This window comes from Neomonachus schauinslandi, chromosome 11 (genome assembly GCF_002201575.2).
Source record: "Neomonachus schauinslandi chromosome 11, ASM220157v2, whole genome shotgun sequence".
Taxonomy (NCBI): domain Eukaryota; kingdom Metazoa; phylum Chordata; class Mammalia; order Carnivora; family Phocidae; genus Neomonachus; species Neomonachus schauinslandi.
The window spans coordinates 45,298,664-45,326,381 of record NC_058413.1 but is presented as its reverse complement, the minus strand read 5'-3'; the positions used below and the strand labels follow the sequence as shown (position 1 = coordinate 45,326,381).

General features: G+C 50.2%; 1 protein-coding gene across 2 annotated transcripts in view; it reads right to left on the bottom strand.

Moving 5' to 3' along the window:
- GALNT18 (polypeptide N-acetylgalactosaminyltransferase 18) overlaps positions 1 to 27,718 on the bottom strand; it is a 346,837-nt gene that overhangs the window by 146,895 nt on the left and 172,224 nt on the right. For both annotated transcript variants that reach the window (XM_044919842.1, XM_021685303.2), the window contains exons 2-3: positions 24,415 to 24,607; positions 8,597 to 8,763 (exon numbers count right to left, since the gene is read on the bottom strand). In XM_044919842.1, coding sequence (XP_044775777.1) covers positions 8,597 to 8,763; positions 24,415 to 24,607 — 360 coding nt within the window. The remainder of the gene's footprint in view (positions 1 to 8,596; positions 8,764 to 24,414; positions 24,608 to 27,718) is intronic.

The following is a 27,718-nucleotide window of genomic DNA, read 5'->3' as shown; positions in this document are numbered from 1 at the left end:
AAAGGAAATAGGAAGCCGCGCCTCTCACAAGATAACCTAAGCATGGCTGCCAACTCTTTGATTTCCTCTCAACACCGACAAGCCTAGCAGCCTCCGGCCAACACATCTCTCCTTCTTACTGAACCCTGGGCAAAGCTCCAGCTGAGGAGACAGCCATACCCTTCTCTCAAGTTCCTCCTTTGCCTCCTTCTTTGCTGGCCCTGTTGCCCAACACCATTCCCTCTCCAAAGAATGAGGACAAAATTCCAGTAAGTCTTTTGAAGTCAGAAATGCCTGGTGCACTGGAGGCAGCCTTGTTTAGTGGTCAAGGGCGTTAGCTCTGAAGGCAGACGGCCTGGGTTCAAATCCCATGTCTGTGGGACTTTGGACACGTTCCTTAACTCCTCTGTGCCTACTTCCTTATTATATAAAATCACATTGATAATGGTTCTTACCATTATCATAGAGCACTGATTAATTTATAAAAAAATACTTAGAAGAGGCTGGAGCACATGTTAAGTACTCATTGTGCTGGGGCTGCCTGATTGGGACTCTGTCTACCCAGAAGCACTGGGAGCCACTCTGGTCAGCAATGTGGTGAGCAGAGAGATGTGGGTTCCAGGGCCAGGGGACCTGGGTTTGAATCCCCATCCTACCATGTCCCAGCTATGACCTTGGGCCCTGGTCACTTTTTATTTTCAGCTCAATGAGACTTAGCGTCTTCATCTATGAAACAGAGGTGGTAACCCCATCTATTTCCCTAAGGGATTATAAGTGTCCTTTTATAACCAGTTTTATTGAGGGACTAGTATGTGCGGAACACTGGGCTAGGTGGTGGGACACTAAGATGCCTGGTACCATGTCTCTCTCACACTGGTCACCTTGGCTAATCTGTGCTAAATTGCCCACTATAATTTAGTGAGTAAATAACCAGTAAAAATGGTGTGTGAGGGAGGAAGCCAGAGCATGCGGGAGTGCTTAAGGTGAATTTCCTGATCTAGCTGGCAGGCGGAGTGCAGAGCGACAGAAGGCTTTCTGGAAGCAGTACCACCTGAACAGTCCCTGAGGATTGAATTTGGCAAAGGGGGTGGGGTGTGGGAGGACAGTCATTCATTGCTAAGTAGAGCAAATGGCCTGGAGCCACCACACCAAACCTAGGGTGCCTGGCCATGGACTACCATGTCCCTATAGAGTGTAGACAGTGGGAAGAATGAACACAGGGTCACACAGGGACACAGCATGGGATGGAGGAGAGAGCCCTGGTGGGAGTCAGAGAACCTGAGGTCCCACCTCAGCTCTGGCACTCACACGCTGTGGGGCCCTGGCAAGTCTGTCCTCCATAGGTCCTCCCGAGAGCCAGATGGGGTTGGATTGTCTGTCTGTCTGCCTCTCGCTGTGGTGGGGGAGGGACAGCCCCATTTGCTCTGTCTCTAGAGGCTGCCTGGTTCTATGCCTCATTCTGCCAACATTTGTCAAAGGTTTCAAGCAAACGTGGCCAGCGAGAAGGCTGGATCCACGAGCAAACGGGATTCATCACCAAGGAGAGAGATGAGTGCATGAGGTACTGGGAACTGGCCATTCTCTTGTTGGAAGAGAACAAACATCGGGTGGGGGGGCGGTTAGACTGGGCACATCACTGCCATCCAAGAGCAGACTGAAATCTCCAGGGAAATGGGATTCTTAAAAGAATATTTGACATTGTCATTGCTTTGATGCACTTTTAGTCACAAAATTCAGATTCATTTTGAAATTCCAAGTAGCACGAAGAGAAGGGTATATGATTTTTAAGTGTATCAAAAGAGGACACGAGCTAATACAAGGAAACATGGAAACCAGTGGGGCGCCTGGGTGGCGCAGTCAGTTACGTGCCCAACTCTTGGTTTCCACTCGCGTCATGATCTCAGTGCCATGGGATCGGGCCCCGCGTTGGGCTCTGCGCTCAGCAGGGAGTCTGCTTAAAATTCTCTCTCCCTCTTCCTCTGCCCCTCCTGCTTGTGCTCTCTCTTTCTCTCTAAAATAAATAAATACGTCTTTTAAAAAAAGGGAAACACAGAAACTGGATATAGCAAAGGAAACTGTTTTTGGAAGTGGAGGTGGCTGGTTTGTGGGATGTGGTGATTCCGGGACAGCTGGTGAGGGAACCTGAAAGAGCTCACGTTCAGAGAACACCTGCTCTGTGCCAGGTGCTGGAATACCTGTGTTACCTGAATGTGCTCACCATGGGGGCGGGGGCAAGTGCTTAGCTGTGTGCTAAAAGCTGTTCAGAAACCCGCTGAGGGAGTGAATGAATGAAGGAATGAATGAACAAGTGAATGCCAAGAATCAGAGGCGGGGATGATTCTGTCTGTGGCAAATGCCGGGGCTTCCCTCCCTCTGGAGGTCCCTAAAGGTAAAATCACTTAGTCCCAGCTGAAGATATAGGCCCACTGGGATTCACCGAGAGTACGTAATGAAAACCAGGAGGCTCAGAGCCGTGTTCCCACCATTTCTGGAGATAACGAGGAAGAGGGAGCCAGGGAGGGGAAATACTGCCTCAGAGTCACGGGGCAGGCATGGCCGCCATGTCAAGAAGGCCTGCAGAGGCTGGGTAACTTTGAAGGGGAGAGGCTGGGGGTCAGCCGTCTGCCTATGTGCATAGGACCTGAGTTCAGGCCACGTTGGGGTAACAGCATGAGAAGCTCCCCCTCCTGTTCTGCATTCTGCCCACCATTCATGTCATCTTCCTGGGATGCAGCAGGGAGGTCCCAAGGGCCCCACCCAGGGAAGACACACTCCACCTAGCAGTGCCTGAGGCCTGAGGCTTGCTCTGGGGGAGCTTGAGTGCCTACCGCCCCAAGTTCCTCAGCTGCAGCACAGATGGGGGACAATAGTTAGAGCAGGGATTCCCAGAGGACGTCCCGCTGCATGAGAATGCTCTGGAAAGCTTATTAAAATGCAGATTCCAAGCCTTGCTGCAGACCTACAGAATCAAAATTCATTCATTCATTGAATCAATATTTATTACACACTGAGTACCAGGCACTATTCTAGGTACTGGAGATACAGCAATAAACAAAACAGAAATCCCTGTCTTCATGGAACTTACGTACTGGTGGAGCGAAAATGGACAAATAAAGTCACCAAGTGAGGACAGTAGATCAGATGGTAATAGGTGCTGTGGAAGAAAAGAAACAAGGAAGGGATGAGGAGTGACAGGGGTCAGGGCTGCCATTTCGAACAGGGTGCCATTTTAAATATTTGAACAAAGGCCTGAAGAGGCAAAAGAGCAAGTTGTGCAGATCTCAGGGGTAGGAGCATCCAAGAGAAGGGAGCAGCAAGTGCAAATGTCCTGAGGCAAGAACGTGTCTGAATGAATCTCTGTATTTTTAATCAAGCTCAAATACTAAAGTTTGAGACCATTTCAGCAGAATGACAGCATCCTACACAGGAGGTAGCCCCTGAAAGAGTGGAGCTTGTTTCGGAAATTGCTAAGCAGGCAGAGAACAGGGACTCGGACTCCAGCCCTTGGCCTCTGCAGGAGAAAGCTAAAGATCTGGAGTGGCTGCTTGGATGAAGAAAGGGGTCATTGCCAGCCCCTTTCCTGTTTCCAGGAAGCACAGGCCTGGCCCCAAAACAAAAATGCCTGCAGAGGAAGGGTTTGGGGGAGACAAGGCATGAGCACGCACAGAAAGTGTGACATCGCCTGGGAGGACATTCCGAAAGCTCTGTACTCCGGCTTCAATTCGAGTTTAAACACAGACGTCCCTTCCATCATGCCTTATCTCACTCAAGCCTCCAAATAATCCCTGGGGTAGGAATTCCACATCCCAGTTTCAGAGATAAGAAAAATTGGGTTCACAGAGGTTAAGAGCGCACAGCCAGGAAGGAGCTAGAAAGAGCTGGAACTGAAAAGCTGGCCTAAGGCCAAATTCTGCAGCTTCTGCACTCTCCCCACCAGAGCACATTGTTTCGGGAAGGAGAAAAAAGCAAGCCTTTAAGCAGTGGCTACACATCAGCTATTATTATTATTATTATTATTAGTTGCTGTTTTTGTTGTTGTTACTGTCATTGAAACTCAGCCTCGGGGCACCCTTCACACCTTGCAGCTTGCACCGCCCTTTCACTGCTGTTACCTCACGTGTCCCAGTGGTAATGGGGCAGGCAGGGCGGGCAGGGCCTGATGGCCCCACACGGCACAGAAAACCAAAGCAAAGACCCACGGCCAGGAAGTGGCAGAACTGACACCAGAAACTGAGTCCTAGTATGTTTCATTCCCAGTTGAGATTTATTTGCAGGACTCCCTGATGCCAGGGACTAGACTGCCTTCATGCCCTTGGCCCAGGCTGGGCGCTCCATAAATGGAGTGCCTTGGCCTGCCACGAAATAAACCCGATTCCTGTGCTGGGCGAGATGATGCCCCAGGGAAGCCAGCCCCAGATGGAGCCTGCTCAGGATAGGGTCATAGAGCCGCCTTCCACCAAGTCAGGCTGGTCGTGTCTGAAGGGCCCTTCTGCCCTTTGCCAAGGCATGATAGCTCACCTTCTCCAAGAGCCACAGTCTCAAGGGTCTCTTCCTCCCTTCATGAGAGCTCAGCTCAGACTGGTCTCGGTGCAGGGGGCCCTTTACAGGTTACCTCCCTGCCCCATCCACACAGGGGTACTCCAGCCGGCACCAGTCCCCTTCTTACCATGCCTCCCGCCCACCCGAGGTTCTGCAAGCTGCAGGGTCCTGGGACTGATTGCTATTGCTCTGCCAGCCTCCCGGCACCCCTCCTAACATGCCTCCCGACACCCCTCACTGCCTCTAGCAAACTCCCTCTTCACCCATCTGCTCCTCCCAAGTGGGACAAAGACCGGCCTTTTCTTCCCAGAGGCAGCCCTCATTTCTGTGCCCTGGATCCCATCCTCTCCTCCCTCCTTGGGGGCCTTGTTCCATGCCTTGGCCTCAAAGGATACAGGCACCCCCTCCCCAGACCAACGAAATCACCAGAGCTAAGGGATGGCCACCCGGATTTCTTAAAAGCTCTCTAAGCAATTCTGATGTGCAGTCAGGGTCTTGAGGACAAACTGCCTTTCGAAAAAGAGAAATACAATACAATACAATACAACTGAATAACACAGACCAGACTACAATAGAAAATATCATAGTGCTCTGCACATTAGAAGGCTAACTATTGTTGCTTAAAAGTTTTGTTTCAATAGTGGATGCTATTGTATGAGTGTGAGTAGGCGTGTCATCCTGGGTCATGATGTAAATGTCTTTGTTGCTGTGGATTATGGTTAAAATGTGCGTGTGTGTGTGTGTGTGTGCACACATGAAACATTGCTCCACTTCCTGCTTTACCTCCTGAATCTCTTTTACAGCCAAAATCCCTGACAGAAGAATCTACCTCCCTGTCTGCTCTTCATCTGTATTTGACTTCCACAGCCCCCACCCCCAGTCCTTTACCAAAGCTTCCTGCTGAGGTTTCCATGATCCGTACCTTCTGGGGGCTTCTTCCCAGACTCAGTGTTCTTCCACCTGTCTGTGGGTTTGTTCAAATAAATGACTCTCACTCTGGGAATTCCACGGAGTCTGTCATCCTCCAGATTCTCCTCTCCGCTCCTGTTCTGTCTCTCAACAGCTAACCCCCTTAATGTCTCACACTCAGTATTCTCTCAAGCTTTTTCCTTCTGCCCTCTTTTCTTTGCCACCATCTCCTCCCAGTCAATGGCTTCAGTTATTCTGCGTATAAGACTCCGAATTTACATCCCCACAATTCTCTCTCTTGAGCCCCGGCTGTGCACTTGGCTAGCTATGCAGCAGTCTCCTGGGAATGGACATGAGGGCTGGGGCGGGGTAAACACTGACAGGGTTCATTTCAGGCATGCACTTGACTGTGTCAGGATGCGAGGCAAGCAAGGCAGGATTATCATTCCCCATTTTACAAAGGAAGAAACTAAGACCCCGAGACACTGAGGGATGTTTTCATGGTCACTCCTCCAATGGTGGAGAGGATCCTAGAGCCCATGACTTGAGACTTCAGTCCACAGTTCTTTCCCTTTGCACCATGTATTGGAATTCCACATGTACAAAAGCAAAGCTACATCTTGTTTATTAAACCAGTGGTTCTCAAGCACAGCTATGCAACAGAATTATTAAGAATGCTTTTAAAAACAGAGATGGCCAGATTCCGCCTCAAACTTACTGAATCAGAATCTTCTGGGAGAGAGGTTTGCTTATTTTAGCTCTATATTTTGAAATAATTACAGATTCACAGCAAAGTACACAGAAATGTACAAAGAGGTCTTGTGCACCCTTCACCCAGCCCTCCTGCAACACTGACATCGTACACGACTATAGTACAATATCAAAATGAGCACATGGATGTTGCCTCCATCTGCAGAGCTTTTCAGATCTCTCCAGTAAGACATGTACCCATTTGGGTGTGAGTATGTAGTTCTGTGCAATTCTGTCACATACAGCTTTGTGTAACTACCACCACAGTCCAGATATTTAACCATACCATCAGCATCATACTCCCTAGAGTTCAGGGTTTGAGAGCCCCCCTCCCCGAAGAAGAGCCATCCCACTGCTCCCGGCCCACTGCTCCTTCTGCCTCCCTCCCCTGGGAACATACCATCATCCTCAGAGCCACCCTGGCTTGAAACCAAGCCATAATTCACCAGCCCGCCTTAGGCCTACCTGCCCTCGATCCCCATACCCACCCCTACAGCAGAACAGGGCCTAAGGATGCCTCTTGCTTAGGGGAAGTCCTCACCCTTGGAGAGATGGCTCATTCATCCTTAGCCTTCTCATCTTCTAAAAGGGGAGGGGCTAGCAGGCCTGGGTGGAGCAAGGTGGGGTGCATGGGTGAGCTAGTCAAGCTGTTCTGGTGTTAGCCATTGGGGGATGGAAGCTCTCGTAGGCATCCATTCCATGGACACAAGCAAGGTAATAGCAAGTAGCATCAAGAAGTGGGAGCTGGGCCCCTTCCCATATCCCTCATAATGGACAATCATCTTTAAAACTATGCTGCTGGGGCGCCTGGGTGGCTCAGTCGTTAAGCGTCTGCCTTCGGCTCAGGTCATGATCTCAGGTTCCTAGGATCGAGTCCCGCATCGGGCTCCCTGCTCGGCGGGAAGCCTGCTTCTCCCTCTCCCACTCCCCCTGCTTGTGTTCCTTCTCTCGCTGTGTCTCTGTCAAATAAATAAATAAAATCTTTAAAAAAATAAAAATAAAAATAAAACTATGCTGCCTATTTGCTTCCATCCTCTGATGTCTTTTCCTTCCTTCACACCCATGGAACAATTAGAGTCAAGTGATTCATAAGCACTGCCCCTCAGAAAACTCTCAAATCCGCTTCACAGCACTGCTCCTATACTTCTTACTACATGAGAAAATGAAAAAGAAAATTCGCTTATTGAGATTAAATATATTTCAATTATCTGATATGTTTCAGCTTTAATTGATAACAAAACACAAATTGCCCATCTGAACTTCTCATTACAGCAGCTGATTCACTGGAAAATTTACTACCTGATACCAGAGAAAGCACTAAAGATAACACAGGCTCGGGGACTCTATGATCCTGTGACCCAGCGGTCTGGTTTTTAAAATCATGCATTATCCAAAGCAAATCCATTTTATTTATTTATTTATTTTAATTTATTCATTTGAGACACAGAGATACAGAGAGAGAGAGTGCATGAACAGGGGGAGAGGCAGAGGGAGAGGGAGAAGCAGGCTCCCTGCTGAGCAGGAAGCCCGATGCGGGGCTCGATCCCAGGACCCCGGGATCATGACCTGAGCCGAAGGCAGACGCTTAACCGACTGAGCCACCCAGGCGCCCCCAAAGCAAATGCATTTTAATCATCCTATCAAGAGCACTGGTTTTTAAACCATCTCAGTACCTGGTCTCTAAGTTGGGAGAATATTACAGGGGCGGTATACATAGGTATCAGAGGCCCTGAAATTCACACCAAGGGAAAGAGGCAGCTGGTAGCAGCTGGAGAAGGGGGGGACAACATGGGGAGGGGGGCTGCAACTAGTGTTTGCGGGCCCCCTGGGGCTTTGCTAAGGCCAGACAGGGCAGGGAGCAGAGCATCCAGCAACGAGGACAGACTTTCAGCAGCTCTGCGGTTGTCACCGTGTTACACACCCACTACCAGCCCCACCGTCAATATCACCATGACCTTCACCATCACCAGCCCCATCGACCCTGCACCACCACCAGCAGCAGCACTGCTAAGACAACACGAACTGTCTTCTAGACAGAGGCCAAGGAACACCACAAACTGGACTGACGCTTCCCAGAAAAGAGCCCCTGGGAATGTTCACTATGCACGCGGTGGGGGTGGAGGTCAGGGCCACGTGCCTTACACTGCACTGGAATGCTACAGGAGACCGTGCATAGCCAGTAAGGAAAAGCCTGGGGGCCAGGCCCCTCCGGGATACAGAGAGGGCACACCTATGGAGGGAACCGTCCAGAGCAGTGGCCATCTAGAACCTCCCATCTCTGAAGCAACGTCTCAGAGAAGGAGCTGTCACGGAGAGCCTTAAGAAAATGAGACCCCTCCCCCGCTCCCGAGGCTGAAGCCTCTGCTCAGATGTCAGGCACAGAGCAGGGCACTGGGCCCAAGGGAGTTCGGGCACCCACCGTTACTGCTGTTGTCATCCACCAGGATGATCTCCTTGAGCAGGTGTGGAGGCGTGCGTTCAATGGCTGAGTGGATGGAACGCAGCAGCACGGACAGCGCCTCGTTGACGAAGATGAACACGATGCTCACCTCTGGCAGGCTCTCCGGGAAGGAGAGGTTGCGGCACCTGGAAAGAAGAACAGCCAGGCTCTCAGATCTGTCAGTGACTCAGGTGGGGTCACCCCCGGGGCCGGCCCACCCCATGTCTTGGCTCCAGCTTTGCCGGAGGGCTCAGGGGTCCAGATTCTTATTTGATACGGAAGACAAGCCCTAAGTGTGCCACAGACAGGGTCACACCATTACAACTGGTGTGGACCACCCCAGAGTCTGAATTTGTCAATGGCTATCCCAGCTGAATAGCTGTACAATTAGCGCCGAGGGCAGTACCTGGAACCCAGCATGTGGGCACTGAGTACTTACTGGGAGAATGGCTCAGTATTTCTAAACCCACTGGGATAGAAAAGGCAACCAAAGGGAAGTCTTAGTATTTTCAAAATGGCAGGCAACATCTAGGTGAGGGCAGACCTTTGACGATCTGCCGGAGGACAGAAATACGTGTCCTTCCAGAGACTTCGACTGCCAGAAGCCACTCTGCCTCACTCCAGAAGGCATACTGCCTGGCGCCTCTCCTACTTCTCATTCCTCACCAGGATCCAACCTCCAGAACCAGGCTGAAACTAGACCCAGAGTCTCCACACGAATGAGGGATGGAAGGACAAGTCCCATCTCATTTCACAGATGAGGGCACTAAAGCTCAGAGAGACTGAGTCCCCACCACGCGAGTCAGCTGCCAAGATAGAATCCCAACTCTGGCCTCTGACATCTACACCAGGGGTCTTCCCTCCAGGAAAAATGGTTGCTGGAGAGACTGCCTCTAACTGTCCCATTTCCCCCCGAGTTCTCCTAAAACCCTGAAGTCGCTGGAGGTCTCTTACCCAAAGGACTTGAGCAAAACCTTTAATTAAAGTCTGTGTGTTCTTCCCCATCAGAAGAGAAACGCATAACCGCTGCAAACATTGCCTTAGTGGGCAGGAAACCATGGCTGGTGCCCTGCTCTGGCTGAAAGGAACCATTATTCCAGAAGGCATTGACTCAGGATAGTTGAATGAAAGCAAAGAGCAGAAATTACAGGCCGTGGGCTCAGAGAGGAGGCTGTCCACTCCCACCACCGGCCACGGACGGCTCCAGGGGCTCCCTCCAAAGTGGGAGGTGCAACCAGGTTAGAACATGCAATAATGAGCATAATAGCACACAGCTTCTGCTTGTCGGCAATTAAAGTGCTGCAGGATAGGAATGGGCCGGTTCTTCCTTAATGAGGAAGGCTGCAGGATAACCAGCGCTGAGCAATTTGGAGAAATCACCATGGGGCCCCAGCCTGCTTAAGAGCCGGAGATTAATAAACTAAAATCACCGTCTCTATGGTTACCAGAAATTTACAGAAACTTCTCCCATTCTATTTCCAGCTCTCCTTCTCTCTCACCAAAGAGGGGTGGAGGAAGGGGAAGAGTTGAACTCTTCCCAAATCCACCTCATGCTTACAATGTTAATAAAACCACCAGGTTAACAGATTGGGTTAGAAGGCATTCATTCTTGTATTTAATGGAATAAATATTTATTGAGCTTCTTCCATGAGGCAGGTACTACTGTAGGCAGGGCGAGGACAAAATACCTATCCTCAGGGCACTTAGACTTTGACAGGAGAAACAGGTAAGCATGGAAGCAAAGAAATGATACAATTTCACACGAGTACGGAGATGAAAAGAAACGCAGGGTAGGAGGCCAGGGTGATGCCTTCGCAGCTGTTCAGAAGGAGTGGTCAGGGAAGGGCTCTGTGAGGGGGAATTAGTCAGAAGCTTATATGGTTTGAAAAAGCAAGCCGTGCAAAGGCCCGGTGGGGCCGAGGGAACAGTGCGGTGATGGGAGGGGAAGCAACAGGGGAAAGTGGCTCACGTGAGTGCAGTAAAGGGATGAAGGGGACAGGGAAGCAGAGGGAGGGACTTGAATGAAGGAGATAGCCTAGAAGCTTTAAGCTCACCTGACCATTTCCAAAAATTTTTGTTGTTGTCGTGAATGGGATTTTTATAAGAACCACGAGAAGGTGTGTGGTTAGCAGTGCTTATTTATGTCTATCAAGACCGGCAGCTGGCCCTTCCTTAGGCATGAAAACTGACAAAAGCATTAACAGACAACCTGCTTGCTAATTGCATTTTTAAAATAATACTATATATGGTCAAACTGCTGGTACATGACCTTTATTTTTATTTTTATTTTTTTATAAAGTATAGTGAACAGCTCCCAATAAGGTCAGTGCAGGGGTTCACGCTCGCTGTCCTTCCCACTAGCCCCACTAGCATGAAGATGGTGCCCCCGTGTCTGGAAACATTTCTCCATGGTTCCCCGGGGCCTGAGACCCCCGCTAACTAGAGCTCCAAGTTGTTCATAGGTATTTTCCAGAGCTGGGGGTTAACTGTCTTCCTCTTCTCCCCTCCTTTCTTACTTCTGAACATAACCACTCCTCTTCCCCGTCCCAAGGAGACCAAGTTTAATCTCTCCCAGTATCGGCATGCCCACCCCGATGGTTTGAACCCCCAGGGCCAGGGATCCGACTCCTGATGGTCTTAAACAGAATGGAAATGTTATGTTTGTTTCATAAGCTAAACTCTGCTGATCACCATTTTCGCATGAAAGATTCTTTCAAACGTAAGGTTGTTATACACAACCGCTTTGGAACATGACAGACACCTAGAGTAGTGCATCATACTGGTACCTGTTTATTGTCTGTCCCCCCTATAACGCAGCCCCCAAAGAGCAGGGGCTTTATTTTGCTACTGTGCTCTTACCCTTAAACCAGAGTCTGGCACACAGTAGGTTGTTGGAATTAAAACTAACAGGGCTATTGATTTTATGGAAGGCCTAAATTTTATATGCACACCACTGACCCCAGCATGTTCCTTTTTTTTCCTGCAAATCTCCTCCCTGTGTTGGAGAGTCAGGGCCTCTCTTCACCAGAGGGTCCTTCCTCCCCTGAATTTATGGCCCCAGTTCCTCACATTCAAGTCTCGGGCAGCTCTCCGATTCTTGGAACTGTAATTAAGTGGTCCCTCCGGCCAAACGTCCTGACCTCCTTAAATCCTTCTTTCCTCCCCTTCTCTCCTGCACGCTGCTCAGAGTCCTCCCAGCAATAGCGGCGCTGCCCTGGCCTTTCTCTCTCCACACTGCGAGGCCCCCTCCCTCACCCCTCATTTACTGGAGCCTAACCTAAGTATGGGTGTGGCTGGGCAAAGGCTGCAGGGTGGTCAGGATAAGGAAGACAAGGTGGGACAAGAGCGTTGGGCAGCGGATGAAGCCACCCAGCCCCAGCTCCGCCCCAACTTGCCGTGTGACCCTGGGCGGGCCACTCTACCTCTCTCCATGTCACGTCATAGAATAAGGGAGGCAGAAGAAACAACCACTCAGCTGTTCTTTCTCCCAAAAATTTTGTAAAATCCGGGATCTTCTATCTCCCACATGGTGAAAAGAAGACACCTCATTCAAGAATAGGTTTGCAAACCTGCCCTCCCACGCAGCACCTGGTCACCACCAAATGCCACATGAAACGTCCCCTTATTGCCCTCATGATTACACAAGGTGACCACATGTCCTGGTTTGCCCACGACTTTCCCAGTTTCAGCACTGAAAGTCCCAAGCAAAGCGGGACAGTCGGTCACCCTGTGAGTAGACCACTGTGTCCCTAGCCTTCTTGAGGGTAGGGACAGAGCTTGCTCCCGGCCGCACGCCCACTGGCCAGCACAGTGCCTAGCCAATAGCAGGCACTCAGTCAGCATCTGCTGAATAAATTGGTACTACCTTCTCAAAGGCCCCAGCACACACACATCGACGCACTGAAGCAGAATTTGCATTGCTGGAGAAAGGAGGCAAAAAGAAGGAGGAAGAATGGCCTGTCAGGCGAGATGTCCACATACCTGCTGGTGACACTCACCATCGTCCCTGCTGAACACTGAACTCAGGACAGGAGCCTGCCTGCCACAGGGCAGCTCAAGGCTTTCAAAGGGAATACACATTCAAGAACCACCTTGGAAGAGAATTGTTCCAGACCCAAGCCCAGCACTTCTGCTCCAGAGTCCAGCCACTCGATTCACCCATCAACCAGCACTGCCGAACGCCCCCACCCCCAGAGCTTTGCCAATGTATCCACACCCAAGATGCTCTCCCACAGCACTTCGACCCTCCAGGGTCCAGGGTCTGCCCCACACCCTCTGCTCCCAGCGCCTGCTCCCCACCTGCTCTGGGTGTCTGCCTCTGCATCCCCTCGTCCCCGCTCACCTCCCCAGGAAGGCCCAGAGGACCTGAGAGTCAGAGGAACCACACAGGCCCAACTGTCCTTCCCCTACTGATGCTTCTGGAGAAAGCCTGACTGTACAGGACCAGTTCCTTACTCATACTGAGAAGAGGCATATTCTCCTATAAAATTAAGCCATAAAAGTTCCCTTTTTACTTTTATTCTTGTTCAAAGTCGAGCCATTTTCCACTAGAGATAAAAACAAGGCATTTCTGAGAGGGGAGTACTATGGCTGTCTAATAAGCTGGAATTGATGGTCATGATAAACTCAACTTTATCGATCTCTGCACACAGAAGGTGATGCGAGATGTGAGCAGCTATGCAGAGGCCGCTCGGCAGAGCTCCCCGAGACTGTTTTGATCTGCTTAGAAAGCACATTTATATCAAGAGCTTCAGTGCGACTGTTGCCTGTGGGAGGCAGGGAAGCAGTGGCCAAGTGAGTGAGACCAACCTTGGCTCCCAGCGGCCGGGTACCGCCCTGGACAGCGGCCAGACGCCTCCATGTGGCATCGGCGGATTCTCCCCTCCCTACGACCTTGGCAAATCTACAAGCTCCCAGTCCATCAGGGTGATAACTCATGGGGAGGCTGCTTGACCTGGGGTGGGAGGAGTGGGTAGACCTCTTCCAGGATGAAGTTTAAAGTCGAATGTGAGCTGAGGCTGCCTGCCAGTGCAAGGGGTCACCAGATCCAACTATGCCAGGATGCTCCAAGTGGAGACGGGGTCTTCCTGGACAAAGCAGCAGGAAAATGGCATGCCCAGATACCCATTCCCCTGAGTGTCCCTAGCCCCTCTTTCTTCCCAGGCTTCTCCCAAGACACCCTCCCCTGCAGCGATGGTCAGCACACAGGGTTCAGGGACACCACTAACCACCTAGGACATAAACCCTTGGACAGAGCCTGGTCCCAGGGTCAGCACGGCCCTCTTGGCCCTTCGAGATCATCAGTGTCCTCACCCCAGCCTCTCCCCTACCTGCACCCACAGGATTTGCTTGCTCCTCCTCTGACCTCACTTGGGTACACTGCTGGCTTCTTCTAGACCTTTCCAGATGAGATAGGCTCCCAGGCTGGCCTCCGTCCAGTCTGCTGGACTTAATGAAACCCACAGATGAGGGCAATGAGGAGATTTTCATTGAGCATGAGGATAGTCAAAATTTTTACTCCCTCTGGCTGGCATCTCTATCTCCATGACCTCTGCACCGGAGAGACTGCACGGTGCCTGCTACCCCTACTGCCCACGGACCCCCTGTAGAATATTTGGAAATTATAATAGTAATAATTTCCATTTTCTGAGTGTTCACGATTTGCCATAAACCATGCTAAGAGATGTTTGGATATTTTTACTCCCCCCCCCCCCCCTTTTTTCCTTCCTACAACCCTATATGGCAAACACCATTATCCCCATTTTACAGATGAGGGAAATAGGGCTAAGACAGTTCAGTTACTTTCCAGGGCTTAAACCTGGGCTCATTTGTCTCCAAAGCCTATACTCATAATCCCTGCTAAACTAGGGTCTGTATCTTCCCACTCTCACCCAGAGACGCATCCGGCAAAACAATGGTGTTGTGACAAGCTAGAGACCTGGTGGGGGTGGGGGGCTGCAAAACAGAAGTCACTCCAGGCTGCTCTCTGATGAAAGATGGAGAGGATGTTGTGTGTCCGATGTGTGCAAAGATGATAAAGCCCTGCTGGGCACGTGAACCCTGAAACTCTTCCTGGTGCATTGTTCCCATTGGGATAAACCATCCCGGTGACTCCTGGTATAAAGGGGTCTGGGTCTTCTGTCTCGTGGCTTCATCATTTGGCCCACCGCTGATGGGACCAGAGCCTGATTCCTGAGCTCCACATAGCTACCAACAGCGTGGCCATCAGCATATAGGGCAACCTGGCCCAGGAGCTGTGTGTAGTCAGATCTGGCAATACTAAAGAAGGACCTGTGACCCGATCCAGCCCTCTCTCGTGGGAAGGTTGAACGTGAGATACCCCAGGAGGCAGGAAGCAGGAGTCTGGGGCAATAGAAATGATGGGGTTGGAACAGGACAGGTCAGGGAGCTGGAGATGCAGAGAGTCACCACTAGAGACTGCGTTCTAACACGTGAGTCAGGAGGAGGCAGGCTCAGGCCTCCCTGGGCCGTCCTGAATCATGCCCCCCTCCTCCACACCTGAACACATGGCTTCCGGCTGTGTGATGATGTGATTGGGCGTGAACATCAGCCTACAAAGAACCCCAGCCATCTGTGGTTGCCACGTGAGCTCAGCTCCTTGCTCCGAGAGCACGCAGGAGCCCCAGGAAGGAGAGGCCCGCTGAGATTCCTGGGCTGCAACTGGATTCCCCCGTCAGACTCTCACAGCCTCCTCCGCCTTACTTGCATGCCACTCATAAGCCATCGCAACATGTTTTTATGTGAGTATTTAACAAACACCAGCATCTCTGCTAGCCTATAAACTGCATGAGGTCAAGACCACATCTGCTTTACTCACCAGGTATGGCTAGTACCTTGTTACTACGCGCAGCACAGAGTGGAAATTCAGGAGCCCCTGGGTGTCTAGCTGAATGAACAAATGAATAAATACTCGATTGACGAACAGGAGAACTGATTCAGGCCCATGAAAGGCCTGTGGGTGGGAATTCCAGCATGACCTGGCAGAGCAGGAATCGCTGAGCTGAACAGTAAGTCGCTGATGGTACCCTGTATGATTTCCTCACACGAACAGAGTTGCCATAAAAAAATCACTATAAACTTGGTGCCTGAAAACAACACAAATGGATTATCTTACGAGAAAGGTACAACGGGGATTGGTACCTTGTGGGAGGTCAACCAGTTTGTAAATGAGAGACCGGGCCTTGCAACCTACCTGTTTTAAACATCGTTCTATAATCTAAGCAGAAGCTTCATCTGTTAGTCATGTTATCTAGTTTCTCTTATCCTCTGATAAGCCAGAGCAGTAAATGGAGCCCAGGTGGGGGTGGGGTGGGGGGATATCCCCCTGGCTCAGGTGTGGAAGAGACAGCAGACATCTAAGAACTGGGAGCTTTAACCGTCTGCAAGGCGAGAGAAACAGGACCATCTGATCAGAAACCACAGACAGGTAAACTACTAAGTAGATGTGATCATCAAAATGTCCAGCTTTCATCCAGAGGGAGAGCTCCTACAAACATCTTACAGGTGATTATACCAATTTGGAGAAAGGATCTGCTGTATCAAATGTTGATTGTAAGTAAGACAAGAGAGAAAAGAGTCATTTGAAATGTACACAACTGACAGGAAGCAGAGAAACCATTTGTTCCTAAAACATCTTACTAGAAATCCAGGGGAAATGGAATCCCTGGGGCTACATGGACAGTGGCCCAGGGAACAAGTCAGCTGGTGGGGAAAGCACATCAGGGACTGAGTGTCTCCGTCTGGTGAGTTTGTTGGTGAGCAGGTCAGGCAAGGAGAAGTTGCGGTGGGGGAAGGTGGGCCCCTTAGGTCAGAAAAAGGAGGATGGGGTATCTTTGCTCTCCATCAGACCTGGCTCCAGCCTCTGATGCCCAGAACTCTGGGGCTGGGGAGAAATCCCGCCATCTGACCTGCCTGGCTCTCCTCTCCTCTAACCCCGGGGCCAATGGCCTGTCCCATGTGGCTCCTTGTCCACACAGCAGTCCTCTGGGGACTTAAAGTCATGGTCATGTCCCCCCAAGCCATCTCTTTTACAGACCAAAGACCCACATGATGCAAGTCACAAAAAATTAAATAGCAGTTGCTATGTGTCAGGCAGTGTTCTAATATTACCATCTCTAATTTGTGTATAGGAAAATCAAGGCATAGGAGAGGCTGGGGAACTTGCTGGAGGTCAACCCTCTTGTTATAGTACTCTATAATCTAAGCAGAAACTGCATCTGTTTGTCACATTCCCCACTTTTTCTCTTGACTCGTTCTCCTCTGAACATACTCCTTTCTCTATATCCCTTACAATCCAATCCTGCACTTGTCATCTGAGTGGCAAAATAGACAAAACTATCACCTCCCCTTTTAAAGGCATTATATTTCTATTAATATAGCTCAAGATTATATTATCTTTAAGAATAGCCCACATGATACTCTTGACCCATAATGAGCTTAACATTAAGAATCAGAACTGTTTTCCCAGAGTGCTTTAGTAAAGGAGTGTGATCCGTCGCCCCCCCCGCTCGCCTCACTGTGCGTGGTTAACATTTTCAATGCAATAGCAGAATCACTACTCAGGGTGTTTCCCCTTTGTTTGGAAGCTGCCCTCATGGAGGACACATCTTCCATAGATCTCTGGGTCACCTCCATAGAGCTACGATCCCAAACCAGAAAAAGTCGCCTGGGCCGGGGAGGGTAAGCATGCCAAGGCAGTGTCCTAAAGACACAAGACCCAGCTAAAAATACTGGCTCTGGAAATAAGTCAAACAGAGAAAGACATGTATCATATGATCTCACTGATACGAGGAATTCTTAATCGCAGGAAACAAACTGAGGGTTGCTGGAGTGGGGGGTGGGGTGGGAGGGATGGGGTGACTGGGTGATAGACACTGGGGAGGGTATGTGCTCTGGTAAGCGCTGTGAATTGTGCAAGACTGTTGAATCTCAGATCTGTACCTCTGAAACAAATAATGCAATATATGTTAAGAAAAAAAAAAAGAAGAAGATAGCAGGAGGGGAAGAATGAAGGGGGGGAAATCGGAGGGGTAGACGAACCACGAGAGATGATGGACTCTGAAAAACAAACTGAGGATTCTAGAGGGGAGGGGGGTGGGAGGATGGGTTAGCCTGGTGATGGGTATTGAGGAGGGCACGTTCTGCATGGAGCACTGGGTGTTACGCACAAACAATGAATCATGGAACACCTATTCTAAAACTAATGATGTAATGTAGGGGATTAACATAAGAATAAAAAAAAAATACTGGCTCTGCCACCCACCACCTGTGGGAACTTGAGTAGGGCTTCTTAACTTGACAAATACTCAGTATTCTCCTATATAAAACAGAAATAATAATAATTGCCTCCAACAGACGAAAGGATAAAGTGAAATTAGAAAATACACATTAAGCAGTCTGCCCAGCACAGGGCACACGGTAAGTGAGCAAGTGGTAGCTCTTAGTAAAAATCATTAGCCCCTGGGTAGCAACTCCCACATGGTCCAGCAATCATGATCCCAGCTGCTCCCCCTTGAGCCATCCCCCTTGTCCCCCAGGACCAGCTACATAATTTGTGGGGCCCAGCGCAAAGGGCAAAGATGGTGGTATTCACAAATCGTTCTGAGTTTTAACACAGTGACAGTAGAGCATTAAACCAAGCACAGAGCCTCTCTCGCCTTCTCGGGATCTTGTGCTACAGGCTGTGCCCCGTACGAGTTTCCTAATACTAATATTGCTGCTGCAAGAAAGCACGACACACTTGGCGACTCAGAACAACACACATTTATTATCTTACGGTTCTGGGGGTCAGAAGTCTGACACGGGTCTCACGGGGCTAACATCACAGTGTTGGCAGCACTACGCTCCTTTCTTGAGGCTCACAGAGATAATCTGTTTTCCTGCCTTTTCCCAGTATCTAAAGCTTGCCCCCTTGCCTTGGCTTATGGTTCTTTTCTGTCTTCAAGGCCAGCAATGGCTGGTGGAGTCCTTGTCACACTGCCATCCCTCTGGCCTGATTCTTCTGCCTCTCTCTTCCACTTTTAGGTGCCCTGTGATTACACTGGGCCCATCCCGATAATCCAGGATAATCTCTCTATTTTAAAAGCAGCTGATGAACAACCTTAATTCCATCTGCAACCTTGATTCTCCTTTGCCATGTACCAGACCATAGTCATAGGTTCCAGGGATTAGAACATGGGCGCCCTTGGGAGACCATTATTCTGTCCACCATACATACCCAACCATCCCTGCTGGCCCACAAAGTCCAGAGATGAGGACCCTACAGCCCTCCAATTCATACATGCAAACCTGTGGCCACACCCCAGGGGTGGCAGCAAATACCCACAGTCACCTTGGATGGACTCTAACCTGCTCCTAGGGGGACTGAGCCCCTGGCTCCATGCTGTGTTCTCTCTCTGCTATATTCCCATTCCAGATCTTTCTACTTGGATATTCATACAGGATCTCTCCAGTTCAGGAATAGGGCTGGTGTGTGTGTGTGTGTGTGTGTGTGCATCTGTCCCAGTTGCTCCCTCCTGGGGCTGCAGAAAATAGTCTAACCCCCTTTAGATCATACCCTCATCACTCTGTCTCAAGCTTGAGCCCCCCAGTCAACCCAAAAGCCAGTCCACCCTACCCCCTGGGAGGGAGGGACAAGGACCTCAGGGGACACTGGAAAGAAAGGTGACATGATCACTGACAGACTCAGGAGCCTCTGAGGATCTCCCAGCGAGAGGCAGGAATAGTACCTGCCAGAGGCTCTGCCCTGAACTACCTTGGAGGTAGGCCATAGAGTTGCCATGGCAACTTTAAGCCTTGAAGCTTGCCACCCGGAGCTCCCTTGCTCCTACCCACACCCAAATGCCCACTAGCTCAGGCACTCGTCCCTTCCGCTTTCCGCAGCTCCTGGTCGGAAATAACCACCACGGCCTGCAGAAAAGAATGAGGTGTGCACCTGTTGTTGTGGAACAATGGGCTGTCTGGTGCTTTACTGGGTGCCTGGCACATACTTGGAGCTCAATACATGTTTGTGGGATGAATGAATTAATAAAGCCTAGCAACCAGCTGGATGGACTTTTTTCCTTCTCATTATGTCTTCTGCTGTGTATAAGACCCTGAGTATAGAATGGTCCTTTCAGCCAGATGACAAAAGTGGGTCAGATTGCATTTTTCAGCACCAAGAAAGGACCAGCCAGAAATGATGGCAGAGAGGGTGGGGCAGGATTTGGATCACCCACATTCCAGTCCAGGAATTAAGCCAAGCATAGTGTCAGGGTTAGAACTTGGAAGAGCAAACCCAAGAATACAAAGAGCAAAGTGCAAAATCCAAGGACACCTCGGGGGACAGAAGTCCCCAAGGGCACTGAGAATGAAGCAAGATCCACCTGGCCAGGTCCATCTGGAGACTGTCCTTAGCATGGTGCTTCCTCTCCAGATGCTACCCACCCCCACCCACCTTGCCTCATATCCCAACATTACCTGTAGCAAAGGCCTCATTCTCTGCCTCGATAATGGGTTTTATGTTCAGCAAAACAGTTTTACCAGCACTTAGAGAAGACTTTCCCGACTCAGACAAACTGATGGGCCCAGTGCTACATACTGTTCAAGCAGTCCCCATCCCCATTAGAGTGTCACAAATTGACACTTCAAGGCAGTAAGCGTGGTGGCGGTTACAAACACAAATTCTATTGCCAGACTACCTGGGTTCAAACCCCGGCTCTGTCACTAGCAGCCTTGAACAGATGTTACAGTCTCTCCGTGCCTCAGTTTCCTCTTTGGTAAAACGGGAACGAATAATAATACTGTCAAATAATAAGAAATATATATATTGGTCTCTGCCCCTGGTTTCTGCTCATATTTGGTCTTTGACCCCAGTTCCTGACACGGAGATCCTAAAACCCTTGTCATTCCCTGAGTGACAGGAGTGTCTGACACAGAGCTCCTAAGTGCCTTGGAATTTCTGGGTGATGGGAGCATCTCTTAATCTAATGAGGTGATTCTTGGTGGGCCCTGAATGACGGCTGGTCACCAGAAAGACCAAAGTTTGGAACAGAGGAGAGGGGCTGGAAAGTGAGTTAATAATCCATCATGCCTACATGATGAAGCCTCCATACAGATCCTGAAAGTATGGGGTTCAGAGAGCTTCAAGGTTGCTGAACACATCTGCGCATACCAGGAGGATGATATACCCCAGGTCCATGGGGACAGAAGCTCCTGTGCCTGGGACCCTCCCAGGCCCTCACCCTATATAACTCCTCATCAGACTGTTCATCTGTATCCTGTCTTACATCTCTCATAATCCACTGCTAAGTGTAAGCATTTCCCTGAGTTCTGTACCACTGCTAGCAAATTACTGAACTCCAGGACAGGTGGTGGGGACCTCACTTATAGCTGGTCAGAAGCAGAGATGACAACTGAGACTGGTGACTGGCCTTGAAGAGGGGGCGGTGTGGTGGGACTGAGCCTGCAGCCAGTGGGACTGATGCTAACTGCTGGCAGATAGAGCTACAACTGAATTGAACCGTAGGGCACCCAGCTAGCGTCACAGAATTGGCTGGCATGGAAAACCCCCACACAGCTGGTGTCAGAAGGACTGTGAGTAGGAGAATCCAGAACAGTGTGGGTTTCCCGGACAAGTCCCTACTCCAGAAGGTCACTGCGAGGAGTCGAAGAGTTAACAGAAATAGAGTGCCAAACGCATCCCTGCAAACATGGCTCATGCTAGAGAAATGTTTGCCAGTGTAATCTGGAATGGGATGATAGTAAAGACTTTGAAAAAATGTTTTCCAAAATGAGTTAAACAGGATAAGCTAAGAAGCAATGACCTTGTTACAAGGCAGGAATGTTTTTACGGAAATTGACAGACAAAGAGAGGCCCTGTTTCAGCTAAGCACACTCTTGTTTTGAGTGGTTCACCAACAGCTCTCCGATCTTGGTTGTGCATCTGGCACGGGATCTGAAGTGGAGCTACACGGAGCTTTCCAAGTACGTGTGCAAAGAGAAACCGCATCCTTAAAGCCCCTGCAGAGAGCACTGGTGGAGGCTCACGGAGAGGGCTCAGCTCTGTCTTGTATCAGAGATTCCGTTTTTCCTTCCCTGAAAAGGCACCTTGCCCCACAGAGGAGGCATGGAAGCTCCATAAACTGTAGCTTTGTGCAGAGCAATAATTATGATTATTGCTCAGAATTCTGCCCACCTGGAGTCCTTCAGAGATCCTGTCTCCGCAAACTCAGGAAGCCCAGGCTGGACTGCCCCCTGAACCTTGCTGCCTCTAGAGCATGCTTGCAAGGGAGGCCTGCCCTTCGGAGAAAGGCCGCATGGCCCAGTCCCCTCCACCCTTCACCTTCCTGTTTCTCTCCCATGGAAGTAGGAAGGAATAGCGACAGGGCACATCTCTCGATGAAGGGGTAAGGGGCTCCGGCGTCTGTTGGCTCCTAACAACACAGCCGTGGGCTACCATCAAAGGCCAGGATTTGGCATCTGGACACATGGGGTTGAGTCTCAGCTCAGCTACTCATCCAGCCGTGTGATCTCAGACATAACCCTTACTCTTTCTGTTCCTCAGTTTCCTTAACTCTGAATGGGGAGAATGTGCCAGTTCCTTCCCGACCTCTGGGGCAGGTTGGTGTGGTCCAGATGGGAAAGGCATTCTCAACATGTCAAGCCCTGTGTAAATACCAGTCATTGTTATAGTCATGCTGCAGTCTGTTTCCATAGCTTCCTTCTCAGTTCCCCTCTAATTTGGAACAAACGTGCTTTGAGCGAGGCCTGAGCTGTACGTCAGAGCTGGCTGCAAAGTCTGCAGCCCCTGTGTGGGCCAAGATCAAGGCGAAGGCCCCTGCAGGAGTCCTGGGGCCCCAACTCCTCTTGAGGACCCTTTTCCCGGAGCCTCTAGGTTCTGCCCGCATCAGACCTGCTTCTCTGCAGCCCCAGGCGTGGTCTCTGCAGCACTGTCAGGGGGCTGAGACCCTGTGGCATTGAGATAAAGTCACCTTTGGGACACCCCCACAAGCCAACCCCATCCCAACACCTGCCCCCTGCCATCATGCCCCAAGCTAGCAGCACCTCTCACTGGGATAGGCAGAAGCCTCCTAACCGGTCTCCCTGCTCCCTCCCAGGCTCTTTCAGTCTGTTCTCAACACGGCAGCCACGGGGGCCTTTGAAAATGACAATCAGAGCATATTACCAGTCTGCTCGAGCGCTTCCCTTGGATCCCCACCTCACAGAGTACAAGCCACACCCCGTGCAGCAGCCTACAAAGCCTCAGGGCCCCTTGCCTGCGAGTCTCAACCTGGACTGCACACTGGAATCACCCGAGAGCTCTAAACGATACAGATACAGAGGGCCACCTCTGGAAACTCCTATCTAATTGGTCTAGGGTGTGGCCCTGGCATCAAGATTATTCTAAAGCTCCCTATGAGTTGAACGTGCAGCCAAGTTTGAGAACCACTGGCCTACTTGATCTGCTTCCTGTGGCCCCTCTGACCTCATCTCCCACTACCGCCTTCTCCCTTGCTCCGTTCCAGCTGCATGGGCCTCCTTTCTCAAACATGCCAAGCACACTTCTACCTCAGGACCTTTGTACCGGCTGGTCCCTCTAACTAGAAAGTTTCCCCCCAGGTATCCACATGGCTCGCTTTGTCATCTCTTCTGGATATTTGCTCAAATGTCACCTTCTTCGTGAGGCCTTTTCTGACCACCTCACTAAAAACCTAACCCCTCCTCCTATTCCAAGAAGTTCCTATTTCCCTCTCCAACTTTCTATTTCTTCATAGCATTTACTACCATCTAACATGCTACATATTTGACTTTTTTGCTTTGTTTATTATGTGTCCCTGCCCATCTAGAATGTAAGCTCTGTGAGGGCAAGGATTCCTGTCTGTTTTGTTCACTGCTCTATCCCTGTGCCTAGACTATGCTGGCGTATATAAACGCTCAGCAAATATCCTTTAAATGAATATATACTCTTCTAGCTCTTGTAGATCCTCAGCTGCTCTTTCATCCCTAGAGTCCAGCCAAGTTCTCCTTGGGCCAGGGAAAACCATACGCAATTATACAGTATACAGCAGGTGCTCAATAAATGTCTATGGAACTGAACTGAACTTCTCTCCCTAAAAGAACATAGCCTCCAAACCCAGCAGCAAGATCTTTCCTGAAAAAGATCTTTGTATCTTTCCTTCAGATATAAGCTCACTGTAGTTTGCAGCTTTAAGAAAAATTTAAAAATAAGGAGAAAGAGGGGGAAAGAAGGTATGGGGGGAGCTCACAAAAGTTAATGAGATTTTCTCAGCTGTGGTACATGCCCACACTTTTAATAATTAGGAGTAATAAAAATTCTAACTGAACCTTAAAGGAACATCTTCTGGAACAAAGAGAGAAGTCAAGACAGACTTCTGTGTCAGGTGTAATGACTTATTAGCCCTGGAAGATGGCTATACTTTAAATACTAATTTATAGAAAAAAATAATTGTTCCTAAAAATGCAACTAATTGGGTTAAAAAGACTTATTAACAGGAACACCAGATGATTCTAGAGCCCGTGAGGAATAAATTGGGTTATTAATCCTCAACATCTCTCATGGAAGAAGACCTCCCCCTGCTTAGCAGATGGAGAAACTGAGGCTCTGGGAGGAGGAGGAGAGTGACTTGCCCCATGAAGGCTGAGGGCACAAACCCTGGCTGAAGCAGGAGAGGGACCCAGGAGTCCGAATGCCCTGTCCTGACTCTGTTACCGGCACCGTGGTGACCCCATCTCCTCACAGGCAGGTCGAGAAGGGCCCAGCCACTGACTCCGCTCACCCACTAGGTCTGAGGTCAGGCAGGGGCCGGTCGAGGGGCAGGCGGTCACTGAGGTAGGCGTTGTAGCCGTAGTACTGGAACTGCTTCAGGGCTACGCGCCGGCCTTCAGGGCTGAGCTCCTGGCCCCAGTGTGCAAACAGAGAGGAGTCTGTGAAGGGCTCAGCCTCTGCCTCCTCAGGCTTGGCGGGAGCCTCTGGAGAAAGAAGGGACAAGGAGACAGCGGGTCAGAGTGCACCCCTACAAATGCCATGATAACCCCTTTCCCTTCCTCACCACCACCGTGGGTAAAACAATCTCATCCCCCTATGTGGAGGCTGTGGGGAGAATAGACTGTAATCCTCAGGCTTCCTCAAACTCATTTATCCATCCATCCATCCATCCATCCATCCATCCATCCATCCATCCATTCATTCATCATCCCTTCATCCATCCATTCATCCACAACCACTAGGTACAAGGGATATAGAAATACACCCTATAGGGTATACCGAGAGGCCGACGGATATGATCCCAATGCCCCATGGCTTCAAGTCAGAACTCCCTACTTTCCCCACCACAGATGCTAGCCCTAGCCCTCAAACTGGGCTTCTGCTTCTCTTTCCCAAGATTGCACCCCAACTCCCTGCCAGTCCTGAGCCTGCTCCATACCCAGGTCCTCTCACCGGGGTTCTTGTTGGCCTACCTCCCTCTCCATTGTCTAGTCTGCTCTGAGTGGCCTGGCCCCGCCGAGTGCCATTCACCTGGCTCCAAGGACCCCCAGCCAGACTGCCTTCTGCTGCTTCCAGACTGTGCCTACCAGAATAGGGAAATCAGTGGCACAGAGGGGTCACCCATGCACTCTGGACACTGAACAACAGGACCCCTGGTCGATTTGTAGGTAGGGGCAGCCCCCACACCAGGTCACAAGCTCATGGTTTCCCTGGAGTTTTCTAAGAAAATGAAGGGGGCATTATTACCCATAAGAGCAGGCGCTTTGGATTCCACACAGACATAGATTCAAATAAATCCCTCCTCCACCATTCACTGGCTACATGGTCACAAGCAAACACTAAACCTCCCTACGCCTTGATCCCCCCATTTCTAATGCGGGTACACTAATACCAACCCACCGTCCCCGCCCAGGATCTGAGAGGATTACATAAATAATGTCTATACAGCACTTAGGCCAGCATATGTCTCAGAAAAGTACACAATACATGGTAACTAGCCTAGCACCTCACAAGGGGAGCCTGGTGAGTCAATCTGAATCTCTCTTTTATGGGGGCAACAGGTAGGTCTTGCCAGGACATAGGCTGATGGGTCAGAACTTTGGCATTCATTCTGAGAGACAGGTAGTCAAGGTCAGAAATCAGAGAAATTGGACAGAGATGCCAAGCCCACTTGATGGTACCCTCCATGCTCATAACATGACGTAAGTGAGAGATGGCACCGGGAGCCTGGAATGAGACAGAGACCAGAGGAAGCAGAAGCAGGTTAGGGACAGAAGGGGGAGGCTTGGGACACTTGCCAATGACCACTCAGCCACCTGCACGAAGCCTATGGGCATAGGACACACACCTATGCTGGGTAAAGATACAGGCTGGAGCCAGGCAAGGCCCTAAGGTTCCAGGGTCCTCCAGGTTGGGGAGCTCAGCGCTGCAGACCATAGCTCTTACTCCCACCTCCTCCTGGGGGGCTAGCATAAGAACCAGTCTGGGAGAGGGGAGGAGGCCTTCCAACACCCAGGATCCTCCTATCGTGGAAGGGGTGCTCCGGGGGCAGAAGCCCCTGTCCCTGCAGGTGCACGAAGGCTCTCTTGAGAGAAGGGGGCTTCTGTGGCTCCCTGCAAATTAGAGAGCCCTTGATTCTGAAGCAGAGCAAGCAAACTGATGCCAGAGACTTTAGTGAGAGAGACGCCCAAAGATGTGTCATCAGGCCTGGGGCTCCCAGGCGCTGGGAGAACCTGTGGAAGGCACCTCACCTCTCCTGACCATGTCCTTGGGACATACCCCACGCTGGAGGTACGTGTATCTCCTGGGAGAACCATCATAGCTAACCCCCGCTGAGTGCTGACCACCAGTCAGGCTCTGCTGTGAAGGGTTCTCCCCCATCAACTCATCGCACCCTGTGAGCTGGGGACTATCTTCGTTTCCGCGTTACAGGTAGTGAAAGTGAGGCACAGGCTGAGGATGAGAAACCTGCCCTGACTCACTCATAAGGAAGCGAAGTAGGGGACGGTCAGTCCTGGGAGCTCTGTCTCCCAAGGCAGCGGTCCTGACCGCTAGACCACGCTAGTTCTACGTGGCAGTGGGCTGGAACACACAAGAGTTGCATAGATAAACATGGCAGAGCAACTTGCCTTAAAGAGAGGGAAGGAAACTCAGATATACAAAACAGATTAGGACCTAAGAAGGAGTAAAATGCAAACCATGTGAGCATTTCTATGGCCAAGCAAGAAATGTGGTGGCCACTCAAAGTTCCAAAGTTCCAGAACCCAGTGCGCACTCGTTCTCCCCTCCGAGGCATGTGTGAAGGGAGGCCCAGGGCTTACGTGATCGTAAAGGTCCTCGCTCTCTCTAAAAAGATGTATGGCTCATTCATTGGAATGTTGGGGGCAGTAAAAATCTGAATCAGTGAGCCAACGGAATCATATAATATTTAAAAGAAATGGAGTTTTACTGCTCTCACATACCTACCTAAATGGATATTACCAAGTAAAATGAGATCAGTTAATGAAAAAATTATGATTCACAGTTAGACCTGTGTTGCCTAAAAATGTATTATAAACATACTCAAGTCCTAGGTTCTACCACGTGCTCCCATCTTTTTGCTCAGCATGGGTATAAACCACAACAAACTGGAAAGCAATGGGTCTTGAATGATAAATCAGGGGCACAGCAGTGGCAAGAAGACCTCTCTGTTGAATTCCTGCCCAGAGCCAAGCACCATGCCAGCCGATGTCTTTACCCAAAGTTATCTCTGTCTTGCTCACGCGTGTGGACTCCATGAGGGCAGGTTGACATCTGTCTGGCTCCCTGCTGTGCCCCCAGCACAGTACACATCTCTTGCAAGGGGCTCCATAAACCATTTTAAATAAGTTAGTTGATAAGTACCACGTAGAGGTTAGTTTAATTAGACATGAAGAAACCAAATCAAAAGGTTAAATGACCAATCCAAAGTCACCCAGTTTGTCAGGGGGCATTGGAGAAAGGTCTGGCTCCCTCCAAACCTCACATTCTTCCCTCTATACCTCAAATGGCAAACGACAGTCTGAGGGCCAAATCTGGCCCGCCACCCATTTTGTAAATAAGGCTTTACTGGACCA